Below are 17,190 nucleotides of genomic sequence, written 5' to 3'. Positions count from 1 at the left end.
GGGATACTCGCGGTAGCTTGCCTGGCTCTCAGAGAGGTATCACGATCACGATCACGAAATCCCGTTAATCACCGATTTCTTGGGCGGGCTCAGTAACCTCTCATTTCATCCTTTCCCTGAGATCTTAGAAGTCTATCTCGGCCCTCCTAACAATGTCCATTGGGGGCTCTTTCAGGGTCAGGGGAATGAGATCCAGCTTGTTACTGGATTTAGCATATGAATACACCATGGGAAGCTTGCAAGGCTGTCCCTTGTGGGCAGGAAACTCTCAGAAGCTTGCCAGTTCTCCCAGAGGGAGAAGTAGGCTGCTTCTGAGAGCTTGCTTTTAAGTTTCTCTCTGGATGTTGGCTGTTGAGGAGATTACACATACCTAGGTTCCTCTGCCGGTACCTTCATGCATGAGGCCTGTCCGAACGTGTGGAGAGGGGCCTCCAGCATGGCTGTAGCTAGGTTCTGGTGGTCTTCAGTGGCCGGGAGCTCTGCTCGTGGTGGGGAGGGAAGCTGGAGCCCATCCCCTCCTTGTGGCCCCGGGGAAGACAGCCAGGCGTGTGGGCAAGAGACTCTTAATTGATCACAGCCAGTTACAGAGAGGTATATATATATATATATATATATATATATATATATATATATATACACACACACACATATAAATTTCTCTTTATGATGATAGCCCGGCAGCCAAGCTCCAATAGGCATAATATAGTAGAAATAATTGTTCATAATAGGAAAAAAAATTTTTTCTTTGGTTTTGGGGCTACAGCCAGAGAATATGGGTTTGAAGAACAACCCATTCATGTACGTTGGGTTTTTTGTTTAAGGAATATGAGGAATAGAGGAGTTCTCCATTTTTCCTATATCTTGAACTCCCTGGAATTTACCTGTGAATAAGCAGTTTTATAAAAATATGACCTCTAATACCAACTTTACCTTTGTGTTTGTATGTCTGTGTATTCACACTGTGTATCAGTGTTTTACATCCACTTTATCTCTTTTCTTGAAATATCCCCACAGGTTGAAGTAGCTGTGCAAAAGGCTCGTCATCGCTGGCTGCAAGAACTGCCGGATCTTGCCGAGTATAAAGCACGAATCAGGGAGGAACAGAAGAAGTGGGAAGAACAGCAGGAGAGCTCCGTGGCCAAAAGAGTGAGTGCTCTCCCGGGTGCAGAGAGAGGTCTGTGGGGCCTCTTGGCGTCCTCATCCACTTCATTGAGGAATTTGTGCCTTCTCCCAGTGTTGGTGAAAAATTTGTTTCTATAATGTATATGAATCTTTAGCCCAGAGCCTCAGAGCGAAGGGCCCCCAATCGCAAATCTTTAAAATTGAGAAGGAGCTATAAAGAAAATGAAAGGAATTATAGTTCGGCTAGGGTGGGGGTGGATCTCCAAGGTGGAGAATGCCCCTTACTTGTCTTTACAAAACCAGTTTTATATTATTGGAGTACCTTTTCTTACCAAGATATGCAGGGAGAGACCTGGAAAGCTAGTACGGCCATCACTGAAACAAATCCCATTCTGCATTCCCCTATCTTAAGAAGCTGGGAACAGTTCTTTGTCTCTTTATTATTATACAGTAATATCCTTCCCTATCTTCTAGATTGCTCATTAATCATTTAGCATACTTTTCTTTGCAAATAACCAATTTCTGGGGGACTATGCAGTTGAGCTAAGGCCTCCCATATGTAAAGTATGTGCTCCAGTCTTTTTTTTTCTTTTCCCCCAAGTGCAAACCATTTTATTTAGAGAAATATGGGGGAGAGTGAGGGATGGAGAGAGATACATGTTCTAGAAAGCCTTCATCAGAGGGGAACACGCCAAGAGTACACGTCTCACAGTGAGATGTGGGCAAATATAAAGAAAAGATAGGAATTATAGTTCGGTTAGCATGGGGGGTGGTTCTCCAAGGTGGAGAATGCCCCTTACTTGTCTTTACAAAACTAGTTTTATTGTATGGCTTTTTCCAAGCTGCCATTGCCTGAGCAAGCGTTTGTTGCTAGGGTGTTGTCAAGGGGAAATGTCTGCTCCAGCCTTTTGGGTCATCTCCCACCATTTCTGATTTTGATATCACAGCCATTTTAGAAAATAATTGTAACATTGCACACAGTTGACACATTGCATTGATAAACTTATTCCACAAGTAAAGAAATAAGTTTAAAGAAATAATGCGACATAAATGTAGAGGTTTTGTCAATTTATAGGATCATATGTGAGGCCTATTACCTTATTCTCTACATCTTTTAATATGCTGATATATTTCAAAGGGAAATTTTAGAGGAAAATTTTAGAGGGAAGGAACAATATGGTGTGCATACATATTGTTTTAGAGGAATTCTTGAATCATGCTCCAAAGCATGATTCAAGAATAATAAAGTTGGTTAGAATATAGAAAGTGAAATAAACAAGAGAGTTTTTCTTAAGATCTTTCTTAAGATCTTTCTCCTCTCTTTCCTTACATTCAGGAGGCCTGAATATGTGCTTGAGAATGCAGACATGTAGAGAGAGTGTTTCCTTTTAAACTTGAGCAGCTGTGAGAGCCACTGGGAGAGCTTGTTGGGTCAGATGCCAGGAATTTCTCTTAGAGATTCCATTTGGGGGCATTTGGAGTGAGTTTTGAGAAGCTGTATTTCAAACAGGCCTGTGGCAATATGACATCATGGTCTCTGGCTGTGAGTAGCACTATCTAGAAGATTATCTAGCTGTAGGGCATCATAGTAACAGGTTGTACTTCCTTCTCCCACGCCATAGGTGTTGGGAAAAGATAAGGATGCTTTATACTGACTGGTTGGAGAGTTCTTCTAAGACTAGTTCGATCCATTAGGACCCCTGGAAATGTAGAATCCACAGTCTAGAAGTAGATCGATTCATTGGCTCCCATACTTTGCTGCATATGGTGATTTGAGGATCTTTAACAAAATTCTATTGCTTGGTTCCATTCCCATGCCTTGTTTTTATGAATACAGGCAGTGACCTGGGTAAGGAATTTATTTAAGTGTTGCTTTTACGGCTTACACTCGGTGGTACTCAGGGCTGACTTCTGGCTCTGTGCTCAAAAATTACTCCTGGCTGGCATCGATTGTCAAGGCAAATACCTTACTCGATGTATCTTTGCTCTGGCCCCAGAGAATTTTTATTTATTTTCTTTTTGGGTCACATCCAGCGATACTCAGGGGTTACTCTTGGCTTTGCACTCAGGAATTACTCCTGGTGGTGCTTGGGGAACCGTATGGGATGCCAGGGATCAACCCAGGTCGGCTGCATGCAAGGCAAATGCCGCTGTACTATTGCTCTGCCCTGGAACTTTTTCTTTTTTGTCTTCTATTATTTTTTTACACTGCTCCCTTTTCCCTACCCCTTTCTCTTCAAGTGAGTTCTGTTATCAATTTTCACAGGATTTAATGAATGAATTAATTGTTATAATTGTTGTTTTAAGGTCTGGGGGTCAGAGCCATTCCTAGTGGTCTTAGAAGGCCATGCAGTACCAGGGGTTGAACCCAGGGCCTCACACATGCAAGGCTCATGCTTTAATTTTTGAACCACATCCCCAATCTAATATCTTTTTGTGTTGTTTTGTGTTGTTTGTTATCTATTTTTACAACTTTAAAAAATTCATTGCCTACCTTTTTCCATCTTTTTTCACTTCCTATAATTCCCTTAAGCACTTTCCATTTTGCTGTCAGCAACAATTTTTTTTAATCTTTTTGAAATATCAGGATAATATTCCATTGGCTAAATGTTCCATATCATTGTTATTCAGTCATCTGTTGCTTAGACTCTATTGATTAATCACTTCATCCCAGAATTTAGGTATCGTAAATAGTGCTGCCATAAACAATGAGGTGGAATATAGTCTTTTTGTGTTGTTTTCACAATCAACAGCTAGATCTCCAAAACTGGGAGTGCTGTGTGGTGTGACAGCTGTCTTGAGGAAGCTCCAGGCCATTTTCCAAAGTGGGTCTGCCAGTCTACTGTTCCACCAGCAGTGCATGAGAGTTTTTCTCTACTTCCTTTCCAGCAGTTGTTATTATTGCTTTTGATGTGAGCCATTCTCAATACAGTATAAATGATCATCATTTACATTTCCCTGAAGATGAACAATTTTTTTATCTATCATATGAATTACTTTTTGTGAGAAATGTTTCAAATTGTCTGCCCATTTTTTTGTTGTTGTTGTTGAATGGGGTTTTGTTTTTGTTCTTAACATATGCATTCTTTATACACCTTGTATATTAAATCTTTTTCAGATATATGAAGTGCAAATATCTTGTCATTTATTAGGCTGTATTTTCAGTCTTTGTTTTATTTTGCCCTGAAATGCTTTATAATATAGTTCCAGTTGTTTATCTTTACTGTCATTTCATTTTGCTATTGAGGTTGCGTGCCAAAAATATTTCTAATGATGTCATTAAATATTTCAATTTTGTTATCTTCTGTATACTTTATGTATGGGATTTTACATTTAGGCTTATAATCCATTTTAAAAATGTTTTTATGTCAGGGTTACAGAGTTAAGTCGTTTCATTCTTTGAATGGAACTGTTCAGTTTTCCCATTGCCTTCTGAAGAGACTCTTTTTACTGTGAGGTCTTAGCCCCTTTGTCATAAATTAAATTTTCATAAATGTGTGGTTTTACCTCTAGGCTTTTAAAAATTAGTGTTACTTAGTAGTATAGTTTGATATATACCTATTTTTATATAGTTTGAAACTATGTTTCTATTTTTCTTTTACTTCTCAGGATTGCTGTTAGCTACTTGAGGTCTTTTTAATGATTTCATATAAACTTTAGGGTTTTCTGTTTGTTTCTTTTCCTTAAAAATTGTCATTGCAATGGACATCAAGATTTTTGAAGGACCCACAAGTGATCCTAATTTGTAGTGACATCAAGAACCACTGAGTTAATTAATGCTCTCAAATTCTCCTTATAGAACTTCACATGAGAGGACATGCACTTTTCCTGAGGTTGGGTGGGTCATCTAAATTCTATGGGATTCACCATCTCCACCCAAATTGCCTTGTAATGAATTTCAGGCCTCCATTGTGACATGCTTTCCCTAAAAGTAATCTTGAGAAGATGTTTCAAATCTACTGAATGTTTCTGCTGTTAACAAAAGGGCTAAGCTCATCTTAGGTAGTGGGTTACTTGAACAAGCTGAAAATCGAATTTAGAATTTTTTATTCCTTTATAAGTACTCAACAACACACAGAGTAACTAACATGGAGGTCAGGGAGACAGCAGTATGTAAGGAGCTTACCTTGCACTTTCGTTGACTCCTTTCAATCCCACACAACACCAAGGATCACTCCTGAGTATGCATTCAGGAATAGCTTCCCAGCACTGCCAGGTTCTGGGCCTGCCTCCTCCCAAAAGACCAATAAACAAGCATTTTAAAATTTGTGTAAATGGGGCCGGAGCGATAGCACAGCGGGTAGGGCGTTTGCCTTGCACGCGGCCGACCCGGGTTCGATCCCTGGCATCCCATATGGTCCCCCAAGCACTGCCAGGAGTAATTCCTGAGTGCAAAACCAGGAGTAACACCTGAGCATTGCTGGGTGTGACCCAAAAAGCAAAAAAAAAAATTTATGTAAATGAAGATGGTTTTAATCACTATATCACTGTATCACTATCATCCTGTTGTTCATCTATTTACTCGAGCGGCCACCAGTAACGCCTCTGTTATACTCAGCCCTGAGATTTTAGCAGCCTCTCCTTACTCATCTTTCCCAACAATTCGAGATTCTTTCAGGGTCAGGGAATAAGACCGTTGTTACTGTTTTTGGCATATTGAATATGCCACGGATAGCTTGCCAGGTTCTGCCGTGCGGGTGGGATACTCTCGGTAGCTTGCCGGTTTTTGTAATTATAATAATAACTGAAAAATTTAGAAAGCAGATAACTTATCAGTATCCAGAGCATAAATGTAGTGTTGTATAGTATCGAATAATAGCGCTCACTGTGGCTGTAGCCAGGCTTTGTAGAAGCCCAGTTCAACTTCTAAAACTTATATTCTTAGACTTTGACTTTACCCAGGGAATAATAGAAATAACAGGGACTCAATATTCTTAACCCAGTCTTTTTTAGGTAGTTGATGACACTGAATGAAAAAGGTTGAGTGACTATGATAAGGCCACACATTCACTACTGATAATAGCTACATACAATACAATCAGTCTTTGTTATCTGCCAGGTTATGTGTTTTAATTGGATTATTTCCTTTTGTAACTGAGTGCGGAATTTTTTTCTGTTAAATGGGCATCATGATTATTCCCATTTTATAGAGGAGAAAACTGAGGATCTAAGAAATAGGTGAATGGGCCTGTGGTCCTGCTGCTGGTAAAGTCGTTCCAGCAGTCTGTCCTGAGCCTGTCCTGTGGAGTGCCATGCTGGGCTGCCCTGCACTGTCAGTGACAGTGTTTTAACTGGAGCCCCAGCCCAATTTCCCTGATTCCTTACTCTTTTTTGCTTAGGTATTATTATTATTTTCTATCATCTAGTTCTTTCATTCTGTTGTAAAAGAAAATTGTCTTAATGAAAAAAAAATGACTTTTTCCTATTTGATGTTGTCTTTTAATGAACTGAGGTTGCGTTAAAATACTATGATCATATTTAATAAGTATTCAGGTGTCTGTACTGTTTCTCAGTAAGATTCCCATGTGAGGCTGGTTTTGCTTCCTGTAAAAGATGCTTAATTTCAAGGAGACCCCATTAAAATTAAAACTACATCTGTATTCAAAAATTCTATGAATTTCTTCACCAAAATTAGCACTGGCTAACTATATGTACTTTGCTCAGTTTAAATTTTCTAGTTCTCCATTCAACAATGAATGCTTTTAAACAAGACACAAATTATTAGGTGCTTTAAAATGAAAAGATCCTTAAGTTTTGTTTAAGTGTATGTTAGGCATAATGTCTTATTTTACTTAGGGTTTAAATGATTAAATTTAGAGATTAACTCATATAGTTGCCTTATTTTTTTGTTGTTGTGTATAATAATAAAGGCCTTGAAATATACATTTGGTATCCTTTAGATGTTATTGGCTATTTCTGAAGCTAAAGAGAAGTGGAAGAGTGAACTTGAGAATATGAAGAGAAATGCAGTATCTGAAAAGGAACTGGAAGAGAAGATTGATTCTCTGCAGAGGGAACTTGAGTTAAAGAGCAAGGAGACCCCAGTGGTTATCAGAGCTGAGCTGGCTAAGGCCCGGAGTGAGTGGAACAAAGAGAAGCAAGAAGAAATCCAAAAACTCCAAGAACAGAATGAGCAAGATTACCGACAATTTTTAGATGATCATCGAAATAAAATAAATGAAGTGCTTGCGGCAGCTAAAGAAGACTTCATGAAACAAAAAACGGAGCTGCTCCTTCAGAAGGAGACAGAATTGCAGGCTTGTCTGGACCAGAGCCGTAGAGAATGGACTTCGCAGGAAGCCAGGCGGGTCCAGCTAGAAATCTATCAATATGAGGAAGACATCCTCACAATATTAGAGTTCCTCCTTAAGGATACACAGAAGGAGTTTGACAGTGATTCAGAGAACATGGAACTTTTGGAACTGATGTCAAAGTGCTCATCAAAATGGATATCTGTGCAGTATTTTGAAAAACTGAAGACCTGTGTGCAGCAAGCGTTTCAAGACATGCTTGCCGCCATAGAAAACGCTAGCTCCGAATGTGAAAAGGTGTGTTTCTGGGGAGGGAAAAGAACTATTAACCTCAAAAATGATTGTGGAAGTTTATGGGATTTCAAAAAAAAGTCAGTGGGGTTTCCTTTCCCCCTTTTCTTATGTTTTGTACTTTAAAGTAAGACTTAATGTTTCTCCTGGTGGTCTAAAGGTTTTCCTAGGGGCTAGGAGATAGCTCAGAAGGCCCAGGTTTGGCTCCAGAGGCAGATTAATTTTTTTTTAAGTTTAATCTTGTTATTTTTTTTTAATTTAAAAAATTTTGTATTAGTGAATCACTGTGAGCTACAGTTACAGACTAACAAACTTTCATGCTTGCGTTTCAGTCATACAATGATCGAGTACCCATCCCTTCACCAGTGCCCATTTTCCACCACCAATGGTCCTAGCATCCCTCCCACCACCCCCAGATGAATTTTTGGATGAGGCTCATCCTGAGCAATGGTTGGAATCCAGCCTTGAGCATGGCAGCGATTGTGGAGTGTGGAGGTTTACAGCTGCTGGGGCTCTGGGCGGGAAGTGGGCTCACCCCACACCCCACCTGCCTCTGGGTGAGACTCATCCAGGATGAGACTCAGCCTGGCGCAGGGTCCAAAATCATCTCTGCAACTTGTTGATCTTTGTTGAGATTTATTTAGGAGTTAAAATTTTTACTTTTTAGGTTAGAAAGATAGTACAGTGGGATATGGTGCTTACCTTGCATGTAGCCAACCGGATTCTATCCCTGGCTTTCCATATGGTCCCCTAAGCCCTGCCAGGAGTGTTCTCTGAGCACAGCGCCAGGAGTAAGCCCAGAGCATTCCCAGATATTGCCCCAAAACCAATAAAATATTTTAAAAACCTTTTTAATGGTGCATAAGTATGAGGCAGAGCATTTAGCTTCTAGAGGGACTTCTTTTTCTTAACATAATATGCAGTTCTTTTTAAAGGCCTGGAATTTTAGAAAATAGCTCTCATTTCTATTTTTGTTTTTTGGGTATGATTACTTTCAGAAGTATGCTTTGTTTTTAGGGTTTCTTAGAAGTTTCTTAAGTAGTTTGGAAGTCTTAATTCTTGCCCTTGAAGAACTTATATCTTATGTTGGCAAAATATGCCAACCAAATAGAAAGAATGCTGATGTATGAACAAGCAAATAGAGGTGTGGCTCACTTTTACAAAATCCTGAAACCCGGGTCTTTTTGCTCTACCACATTTGTGCATGTAGAATGAATTGTATTCTTTTACTGTATAAATATTCCCTGACACTTGCTTTTACTTTACTTGGAAGATCTGCTAAAACTAAATTTTGCACCCTTAAAATTAAGTAAGTTAGGTCTTTGGGTCTGATGAAAAAAAAATTCAGAATTGATTTCTATAGACTTTGAAATGAGCTGGTTTTAACTGACTTGGAATCAGATTCTAGTTTGAAATTGAGTGGGGAAAAATGTTAATATTATGAGGTTTGTCTGATAGATATTTGAAACATAAGACTTAAGGTTCATTATGGTGCAATGATTAAAGATTTTCATGACCAGGATTGGAGCATTTGGTGTTAATACCTAATAATTGCTATTATTATGCTAATAACTATTGTATTACTAAGCTAGTGCAAAAGGTTTCTCTTCTAACTTGGGACTTCCTAGAATTTATTTTTTCATAGATATATCTTTAGTTGCTGGTTGAAAAATATAATAGCTGGCCTGGAACCAGAGCGAGAGTACAGAAGGTTGGGGTGCTTGCCTTGCATGTGGCCAACTGAGATTTGATCCCTGGCCCCCCAGACAGTTACCCAGGATCCACAAGGATGTGAACCCTCTAGTGCAGAGCCAGGAGTAAGCTCTGAGCACTGTTGGCTGTAGCCCCCAAAAGCAAACAAACAAACACATAACAAATCTCTGGCCTAATTCCTTGACTTTCAGTAAGATATGCATGAAAAAGCTTGGTCTTTCTGTCGCTGGCCTTTGACATGAAATGAAAATTTAGAACTGAAGGGATCTGAAAGACCCAGTGACATTTTTTCAGTCTTCATTTCTAAGCTTTTACTATAAAAATAGGTGATCTCAGTGACTCAAGTCTACTGAGTACTGCTTATAAGATTTATAGTACTTATTATAATATTTATAATTTATATAAGACCCTTTGTGTGACTTAATGTGACTTACACTTTATTTATAATTTATATAAGACCCTTTGTGTGACTTAATGTGACTTACACTTCTTTGGAGAAGGAGTCAGATAATTTGGCTAAGAGTCTAAAAACTTTTGTGACTTGTTGGATCAGATTTCATTCCTAAGAAAAGGGTGGCTTTAAAATGCCTAATCTGGCATTTGTCAGAGTAATTACTTGATGTCTGCTGTTTTAGTGCCAACTCGGCTCAGAACACGAGGCAAAGAAAGATTATGAATTTGTTATAAAAGGTTCATAAGTATGAACTATATTTTAAAATTTATTAAATTTGTAGCTTTTAAAACCTAATGCAAATTTACATAGAAAGTTTTCAGAACGGATAAGCTGTGCTCTCATTAAAATAACTTAGATAATGATCAAAAGTTTTTTTAGGTGGCGGCTAAGATACAGCTAAAAGTATTTCTAAAAACCAAATGCTATTTAAATTATTTTAACATGACAATTCATAGTGAATAAAAGAAAACAGAAATATTGATTGGAACAGAATTTTCAAGCAAACCTCAGATGCACATTCTCTTTTTACCAAAATGTCAAGCTAAAACTAACTTGCAACTTTCCTGCCATTTTTGGTTATGCTGACTTTGTCCAGTTTTGAGTAGAAACCAAAACATTGACTGTCTTTGGGTTCAGCTTTAATATTCCTAGTTCTCTTGATTGCTTGGAGTGTGTACTTTTTCTGTGTCTTCTGACCTCTGCTTCAGTTGGTCATCATCATACGTAGATTTTCTGAGAGTGTCCTAGAGTCAAAATTGAGGCTTCCAGAATCAGATATCCAAATTTGTTTTAAGTAATTAAACAAGATTTTAAACAAGAAAGATTTTTCAAGATTACTTGTTCTGTTCTTTTGGGATTTAATAGTTTTTTAAAAATTGAAAATACTACCAAAAGGCATTACTTAGTATTAATGAACTTAGTAGCTGCATTACCTCTACTAGTGACAAGCTATCAATAAATATTAATGAAATAATGGACTTGTGCAAGACCTTAAATTTTTCTAATCTTGGAAGTTAACTGGCATGCTTACAAAATGACAGTGTATATTAAAATAATAGAATAATAGCAGTCTATAATATATTTTGTTCATTAAAAACTTTTCTTTCCTTTTAACTGTTGTTACGATTCACGAAAAGCAGTTTTTTTTTTTTTTTGGGTCACACCTGGCAATGCACAGGGGCTAACTCCTGGCTCTTCACTCAGGAATAAATCCTGGCGGTGTTCGGGGGACAATTTGGGATGCTGGGAATCGAACTTGGGTCAGCCGTGTGCAAGGCGCTCCAGCCCATGAAAAGCACATTTTTGGCATTAGTTTTTAATGAGTTTTGATCTCCTGCTGTAGTAGAAGTGTCCTGGATTTTCAGAAGAATTTTGACCTTATATAGTTTTTCTTGTGGTTCTTGGCTTTTGTCAGATAAGGTCCTAATTTGGAAAATATAAGACATTCAACACTTGGTTGTGGCAGTATTCGCATGACACCTTATGAAAAATAACGGTGCTTGTTTAAGTGGGAAGTTTTTTGGAGGGAGGGGCTGGCTTGGGTTTGGGACCATATCCAGTGGTGCCCAGGGGTCACTCCTAGTGGTACTTGGGGCACTTTGTGGTATTAGGGATTGAACTGGCGTTGGCCCCATTAGAAGGCAAGCACTTGAACTCCTGTACTGTCTATAGACAACAGTTTTAAAGGCAGTGTTTCCTTTTTGTATTTTTAACCATTAGTATTTCAAGTAGAGAATTGTATGGAGACTTTTGCTAGGCATTAACTATGGAGATAATCTATTTCAGACCAATAAGATCACTGGGGTCACTGACTTAGGAGACCCTGAAGAACTGACAGGACATCCTGCATCTACTTCTGGACACTGTGCTCAGCCCTTGGCCTTGCAAGACACAACCGTCGAAGATGGTAATGCAATTTTTTTCTACTGGTATTTGTAACACCCACAGTGATGGTTCCAGAGGGTTGCTGTGACCATAAAAGATGTGTGCAGTGTTTTAGAGTGAGCAAATATGTAATGTTATTGTCATGTGCTATGTGTCCTCTCCCTCTGATTTCATTTTAATTTTTGAGAGAGGACTGATTTAGGTCCTCTTTTATCTTTCATGACCTTCCTTCACTTCATAATGATTCTGCTAGTAGAATGGTTGGTGAGTTATGGGAAAATGGAGCAAGATGTGATATGGGAGATAGAGGGTAAGGTTCTTATAATCCTTAAACATTATTATGAGGACTTTACTTTTTGAGAGTCCCACTTCTATGGTGAAATGAGTTTGTATTGTAATTAGCACTCTTGCCTAATAATTATAAACTATAAAATTAATCAGAATCAAAAGTCCAGCTTTCTAAAGGCACTGGAGCATGTATTAACACATATTTTTGAAAAGTATAGCAAGACTTAGTGGTCTAGTCGGCTTTCCATTTTAGAGTGGGTAAAAACTGGATTGCAAACTTGACATCTTCCTGTACTTTGAAATGCAGAAGAAAGTTTGAGACAAATAAAACAACTGTAAATTTCAGGCAGTGCTTGTTATTTAAAAGCCTGAGGAGTAAAGGGTGATGGAAAGGTTAGAAAAAAAATTGTAGGTAAGTAATGTCTAAATATCTTAAGGTCTCTAAATTACACAAGTATGGGTCAAAGTTAAGCATATTAATGAGGGAATAAAAGAATTGAGGATAAATTTCCGTTGCTACCCAAGACTTTGTACAGTGTAAATCTTACTGAGTGAATCTGAAAATAAGAGAAACCAAAAGGAATATTTTCTCAGAGGAATAAAAAAGAAAATCCAGAGACTCGGAATAGGCATATCAAATATCTGGCATACAATCTAAAGTTATTCAACAAAAGAAGTATTAGGGCAATATTCTCATAAGAAATAAACCCTGACTTGAGCCAAATGTTGAGCTGAGCAAAATAATGCCAAACATCTATAATAATGACATCTATAATAACATAGTTGAGGAAATGATAATTTCATGAAATGAATGATCCTGTAAATGAAGAATCAGGCTGGATCAGAAAGATCAAGCAAATAAAAATGAGCAAAAAAAGGCTAAAGGAGAACTAATTTGTATTGTTTCTGGAAGGGTCAGTAGTATGGTTGGTGAGTTATGGGAGAAATAAAAATTATTTAAAAGAAACTAAAGATTTTGAAACAATACAATTTTTGCTTCAAACTTAACAGGAAGGAGATGTCAAGGAAAGAATCTGTAAACTTGAAAAATATCCTCATTATTATTTTCCTTCTTTTTCCACAATTCTCTTATAAAGGTACCTTATTACTTTCAGGTCATCACTTTTTTGTTTGTTTTTTGGCTTTTTGGATCACACCCGGCCATGCACAGGGGTTATTCCTGGCTTTGCACTCAGGAATTACTTCTGGTGGTGCTTAGAGGACCTTATGGTATGCTGGGAATTGGACCTTACCCACTGTACTATCATTCCAGCCTTATCACTTTTCCGTTTATAGATGTCCCTTAGAAGGGGGCTGCAGTTCAGTGCTAATGGAGTCCTGTGGTTATTGTTTGAAAAACTCAAGTTCTCCTTCACATATGAGTGATAACCTAACTGGGTAGAGTATTCTGGACCTGAGGTCTTTTCCATCCAACATTTTGTATTCTTCTGACTTGTGGAATTTTGTACTCTTCTGTCTGGAGTTTTTGGTGGTTCCCTTCTATGTGATTTTTTGCTTTTGACTTTGACTCATCTTTTTTTTTTTTTTTTTTCCTTTTTGGGTATATCTGGTGATGCTCAGGGGTTACTCTTGGCTCTGCACTCAGGAATTACCTTTGACCATATGAGATGCCAAGGATGGAACCTGGGTCAGTCGCGTGCAAGGCAAATGCCCTACCCGCTGTACTATCGCTCCAGCCCAACTTTGTTTCTTCTTTTAGAGATTCGCTCTTTATCTTTGGTTCTAAAAGAAGTTATCTTCCATTTAAATTATAACGTTTCTGGTTGTGCATTTGTTTTGGTTTAGTTTGTTTTTTGAGATCTCCAAATTTGGATGTCTAAACTCTTTCTCTGCTTGGGGTAGTTCTCAGTTGTTATTTCCTCAGATAAGATTTCTGCCCCTTCCTCTCTCCTGCCTTGGGAATTTCTATGACATTAATGTTTCTCTAGCTACTGTTACGTTTAGTTCTTGTGTTATCTTCATTGTTTTATGTTGTTTTTGGGATGGCTTCTACTATTTCACTTTCAAGCTCAGTAATGTGATTTTTTGGTTTCTTCCATTCTGCTCACAGGTTGCTTATATTTTGTTTTATTTTCTTTTGGGGTCATAGTTGGCAGTGTCCAGAGGTCACTCCTGGGTTGGTACTTTAGGAGCCATGTGGTGCTAAGGACTGAACATGGGTCTAGTCTCCCATATTCAAAGCAAGCTCTCAACCCTTTGAGTTACTTCTTTGACCTTACTTTTTTTTTTTTCATAACTTCATCTACTATAATCTGTAGCCCTACAGCTTTTGTTTGGACTTTCCTTAATTTCTCTTGTCCATTTTTTCCCCTTTGTTGAATTTCTCTTTCATTGATCTTATTTTAATAAGCATCATGAGGAGTGTTGCTTTGAAATCTTCTTTGTAGCTTGCATAGCTCTGTTATGTAAGGCATTCTTTCCAGGACATGTATCAGAATTCATCACATATGTGACTTATTCCCTCTCTTCATTGTCTGCTGCTCCCTATGGCTATGGGTGGAGGCCAGACATCTTTTTGTTGATTTGGGCTATGACCAGAGTTCCAAGATGGCAAATGTGTGGAGACACCAGTGTGCCGACTTTGAGTGGACAGTAGTCAGGCTCAAGATCACTAGTGGCCTGCAGCCACTAGGCTATCTCAGTTGTGCAGATTTTCTGGAAGCTGGGGAGCTTCCAGTGGGGTGGATGTACTCTGAGGCTGGGGCCCTCGTGCCTGTTGATGTCAGAGAGTGTACTCTAGCGGTGGCAGGGAGCAGAGGCTGTCTAGCTCTTAGTATGAAAAGTGAGGCCCAGTATGTTGTCCACCAGCACTATAGCAGCAAGGTTGCAGGCATTCATCAGGATGACACCTGCCAGTGCCCCAGACTCCTGTTTATGCTCTATAGGTTCATGCATCTTACTCTAGTATTGTGTAGGATCATAGGTTTGTGGTGCTGGGTGTTTGGTGCCATTTCCCTGCTTCCGCTCCCCAGAATAAAGTTCTCCACCTTGGAAATCTCTTTGTAGTTGTGGCTTGTTGACCTGTGATGGGGTTTCATCCACCCTGAGTGGGGTCTCTGTCTTTAATCCATCTGGGTACCTTCTCTTCCAAAGATTTTATTTTTTTAATTTAATTTAATTTAATTTATTTCTTTTTTGGTCACACCCAGGCATGCTCAGGGCTGACTCCTGGTTCTTTTCTGCTATTTTAACATATTTCATTTTATAAATTCTGTGTATTACCAATAGTAATAGCTATTATCTACTTGCCTAACAGTTTTTATACATTTATAAATAGTTTTTCAAATTTAAGATAATTTAGTAAGTCTTACTGAAAAGTTACAAAAATAAAACAGCCTCAAAGAAGATTTATATGTACTATTTTTTTCCATGGCCTGGAGCGATAGCACAGCGGGTAGGGCATTTGCCTTGTACGTGGACAACCCAGGTTCGATTACTCTGTCCCTATCGGAGAGCCTGGCAAGCTACTGAGAGTATCCCACCCACATGGCAGAGCCTGGCAAGCTGCCTGTGGAGTATTCGATATGTCCAAAACAGTAACAACAAGTCTCACAATGGAGATGTTACTGGTGCCTGCTCGAGCAAATCGATGAGAATGGGATGACAATGATAGTGATTTTTTTCCATACAGTATTGGTAACATTATACATCGGTATTATTTGATGTAGTTAAAAAAAAAATCTCCCCTCCAATTTTAATTTAGATATTGTGATTTGGTGATACTGTTAATAATAAGAGTAGAAAAAGAGAAATGCTTGGATAAAAATTTAATAAATATATAAGAATATGTTTTTTATTATTAGAAATTTGAGAAAATGTTTAAAATAATATTAAAAACTATTTAAATGCTAGTAAGAATGTTGATACAAAGTTGAAAATTGGAAATATTTATATCAATAAACACCTATAAGCAGCCTTAGTAAAAAAATACTGTGACCTGACAAAGATATAGAGCAATTTTTTAAAAAATTTATTTATTAGTGAGTCACAGTGAGGGTACAGTTACAGATTTATACATTTTCGTGCTCATGTTTCCCTCATACAAAGTTCGAGAACCTATCCCTTCACCAGTGCCCATTCTCCACCACAAATAAACCCAGCATCCCTCCCACCCCCCTGTATAGAGCAATTTTTGGTATATATCACTGGTGAGAATAGAATAGGATATACTTACCGTAGAAAACAGTTTTTTTGTGAAATTAAAGGTATAGTAACTGCACTATCTTGCTTCTGGGTATTTATGGAAGGGAAATGAAAACTGTATTTACTCATATACAATAATTTTGTATGTGAAGCTTATAGTTATTTGCAACTTCCCAAAACTAGAAAATATGTCCTGTAGTGAATGAATAAGCTGTGGTATATCCATATAATATAATACTACTTGATAATGAAAAAGAACCCACTGAACTGTTGATACATGCAACAACTTGGGGCAATCTCAAAGACATTCCAAAGGAAGCCAACCTCCTAAGGTTTGTATTCTACTTTGTAATTTGAACCATTAATATCTTTTGGCATTTTTTTTCACTCCCTTGTAGATATCTTTTGGTTCCAGGTGTTATGTTTAGTCACCATTTCTCTTTAGTATCTTTAAATAAGAATACTTCCATTTCCTTTCCTGGTCGTTTGTGGCATTGATATTTCTGAGAGACACTCTGCAATACTTTACACCCTTTCCTGACTTTTTATAGAACTTTCCTTATTTGGGGTTGGCTTGACATTTCTTCATGATTGAGTTCTGGTTGAGTTTTTTTTTTTTTTTGTCCTGGAACATAGCATGTGCTATGTGTTATCACATCTGGAAGGCTGACCAAGTCCATGGCCTTTCATTGGTGAGGCTCATGAACCCTCCTTGATTTTCCTCAGTCTGGATTACATTTGCATACTTTTGGTCATGGTATGTCCAGTTCCTTCACCACATAATTACTGGTTTTCCCCTCCTCTTGCAACTATAAACAGTCTGTGGGGAGAAACTTTCAAGATCATGAAAATATTTTTCTTCTCATTAAAACTCTTTCCTAGATTTAGCCTCATTGATGGTGCTTGCCTAATACAGTCTTTACAACTTGGTGGCAGCAAAATTATAATTTTTTTCTACTCTTGACCTCTAATCTACTTTTAGAACTAGCATTTGGCATGTTATAATTGAGAATTCTCCTCTCA

The 17,190-nt window shown here is 38.1% G+C and overlaps 1 protein-coding gene across 1 annotated transcript in view; it reads left to right on the top strand.

The window, feature by feature from the left end:
* Nucleotides 1-17,190, top strand: part of CEP152 (centrosomal protein 152) — a 103,871-nt gene that overhangs the window by 73,015 nt on the left and 13,666 nt on the right. The window contains exons 19-21 of the mRNA XM_055132063.1: nucleotides 1,015-1,146; nucleotides 7,023-7,670; nucleotides 11,617-11,737. Coding sequence (XP_054988038.1) covers nucleotides 1,015-1,146; nucleotides 7,023-7,670; nucleotides 11,617-11,737 — 901 coding nt within the window. The remainder of the gene's footprint in view (nucleotides 1-1,014; nucleotides 1,147-7,022; nucleotides 7,671-11,616; nucleotides 11,738-17,190) is intronic.

The sequence above is a fragment of the Sorex araneus genome, chromosome 3 (genome assembly GCF_027595985.1).
Source record: "Sorex araneus isolate mSorAra2 chromosome 3, mSorAra2.pri, whole genome shotgun sequence".
Taxonomy (NCBI): domain Eukaryota; kingdom Metazoa; phylum Chordata; class Mammalia; order Eulipotyphla; family Soricidae; genus Sorex; species Sorex araneus.
The sequence above is the reverse complement of the archived record's forward strand: the minus strand, read 5'-3'. Positions and strand labels throughout refer to the sequence as shown.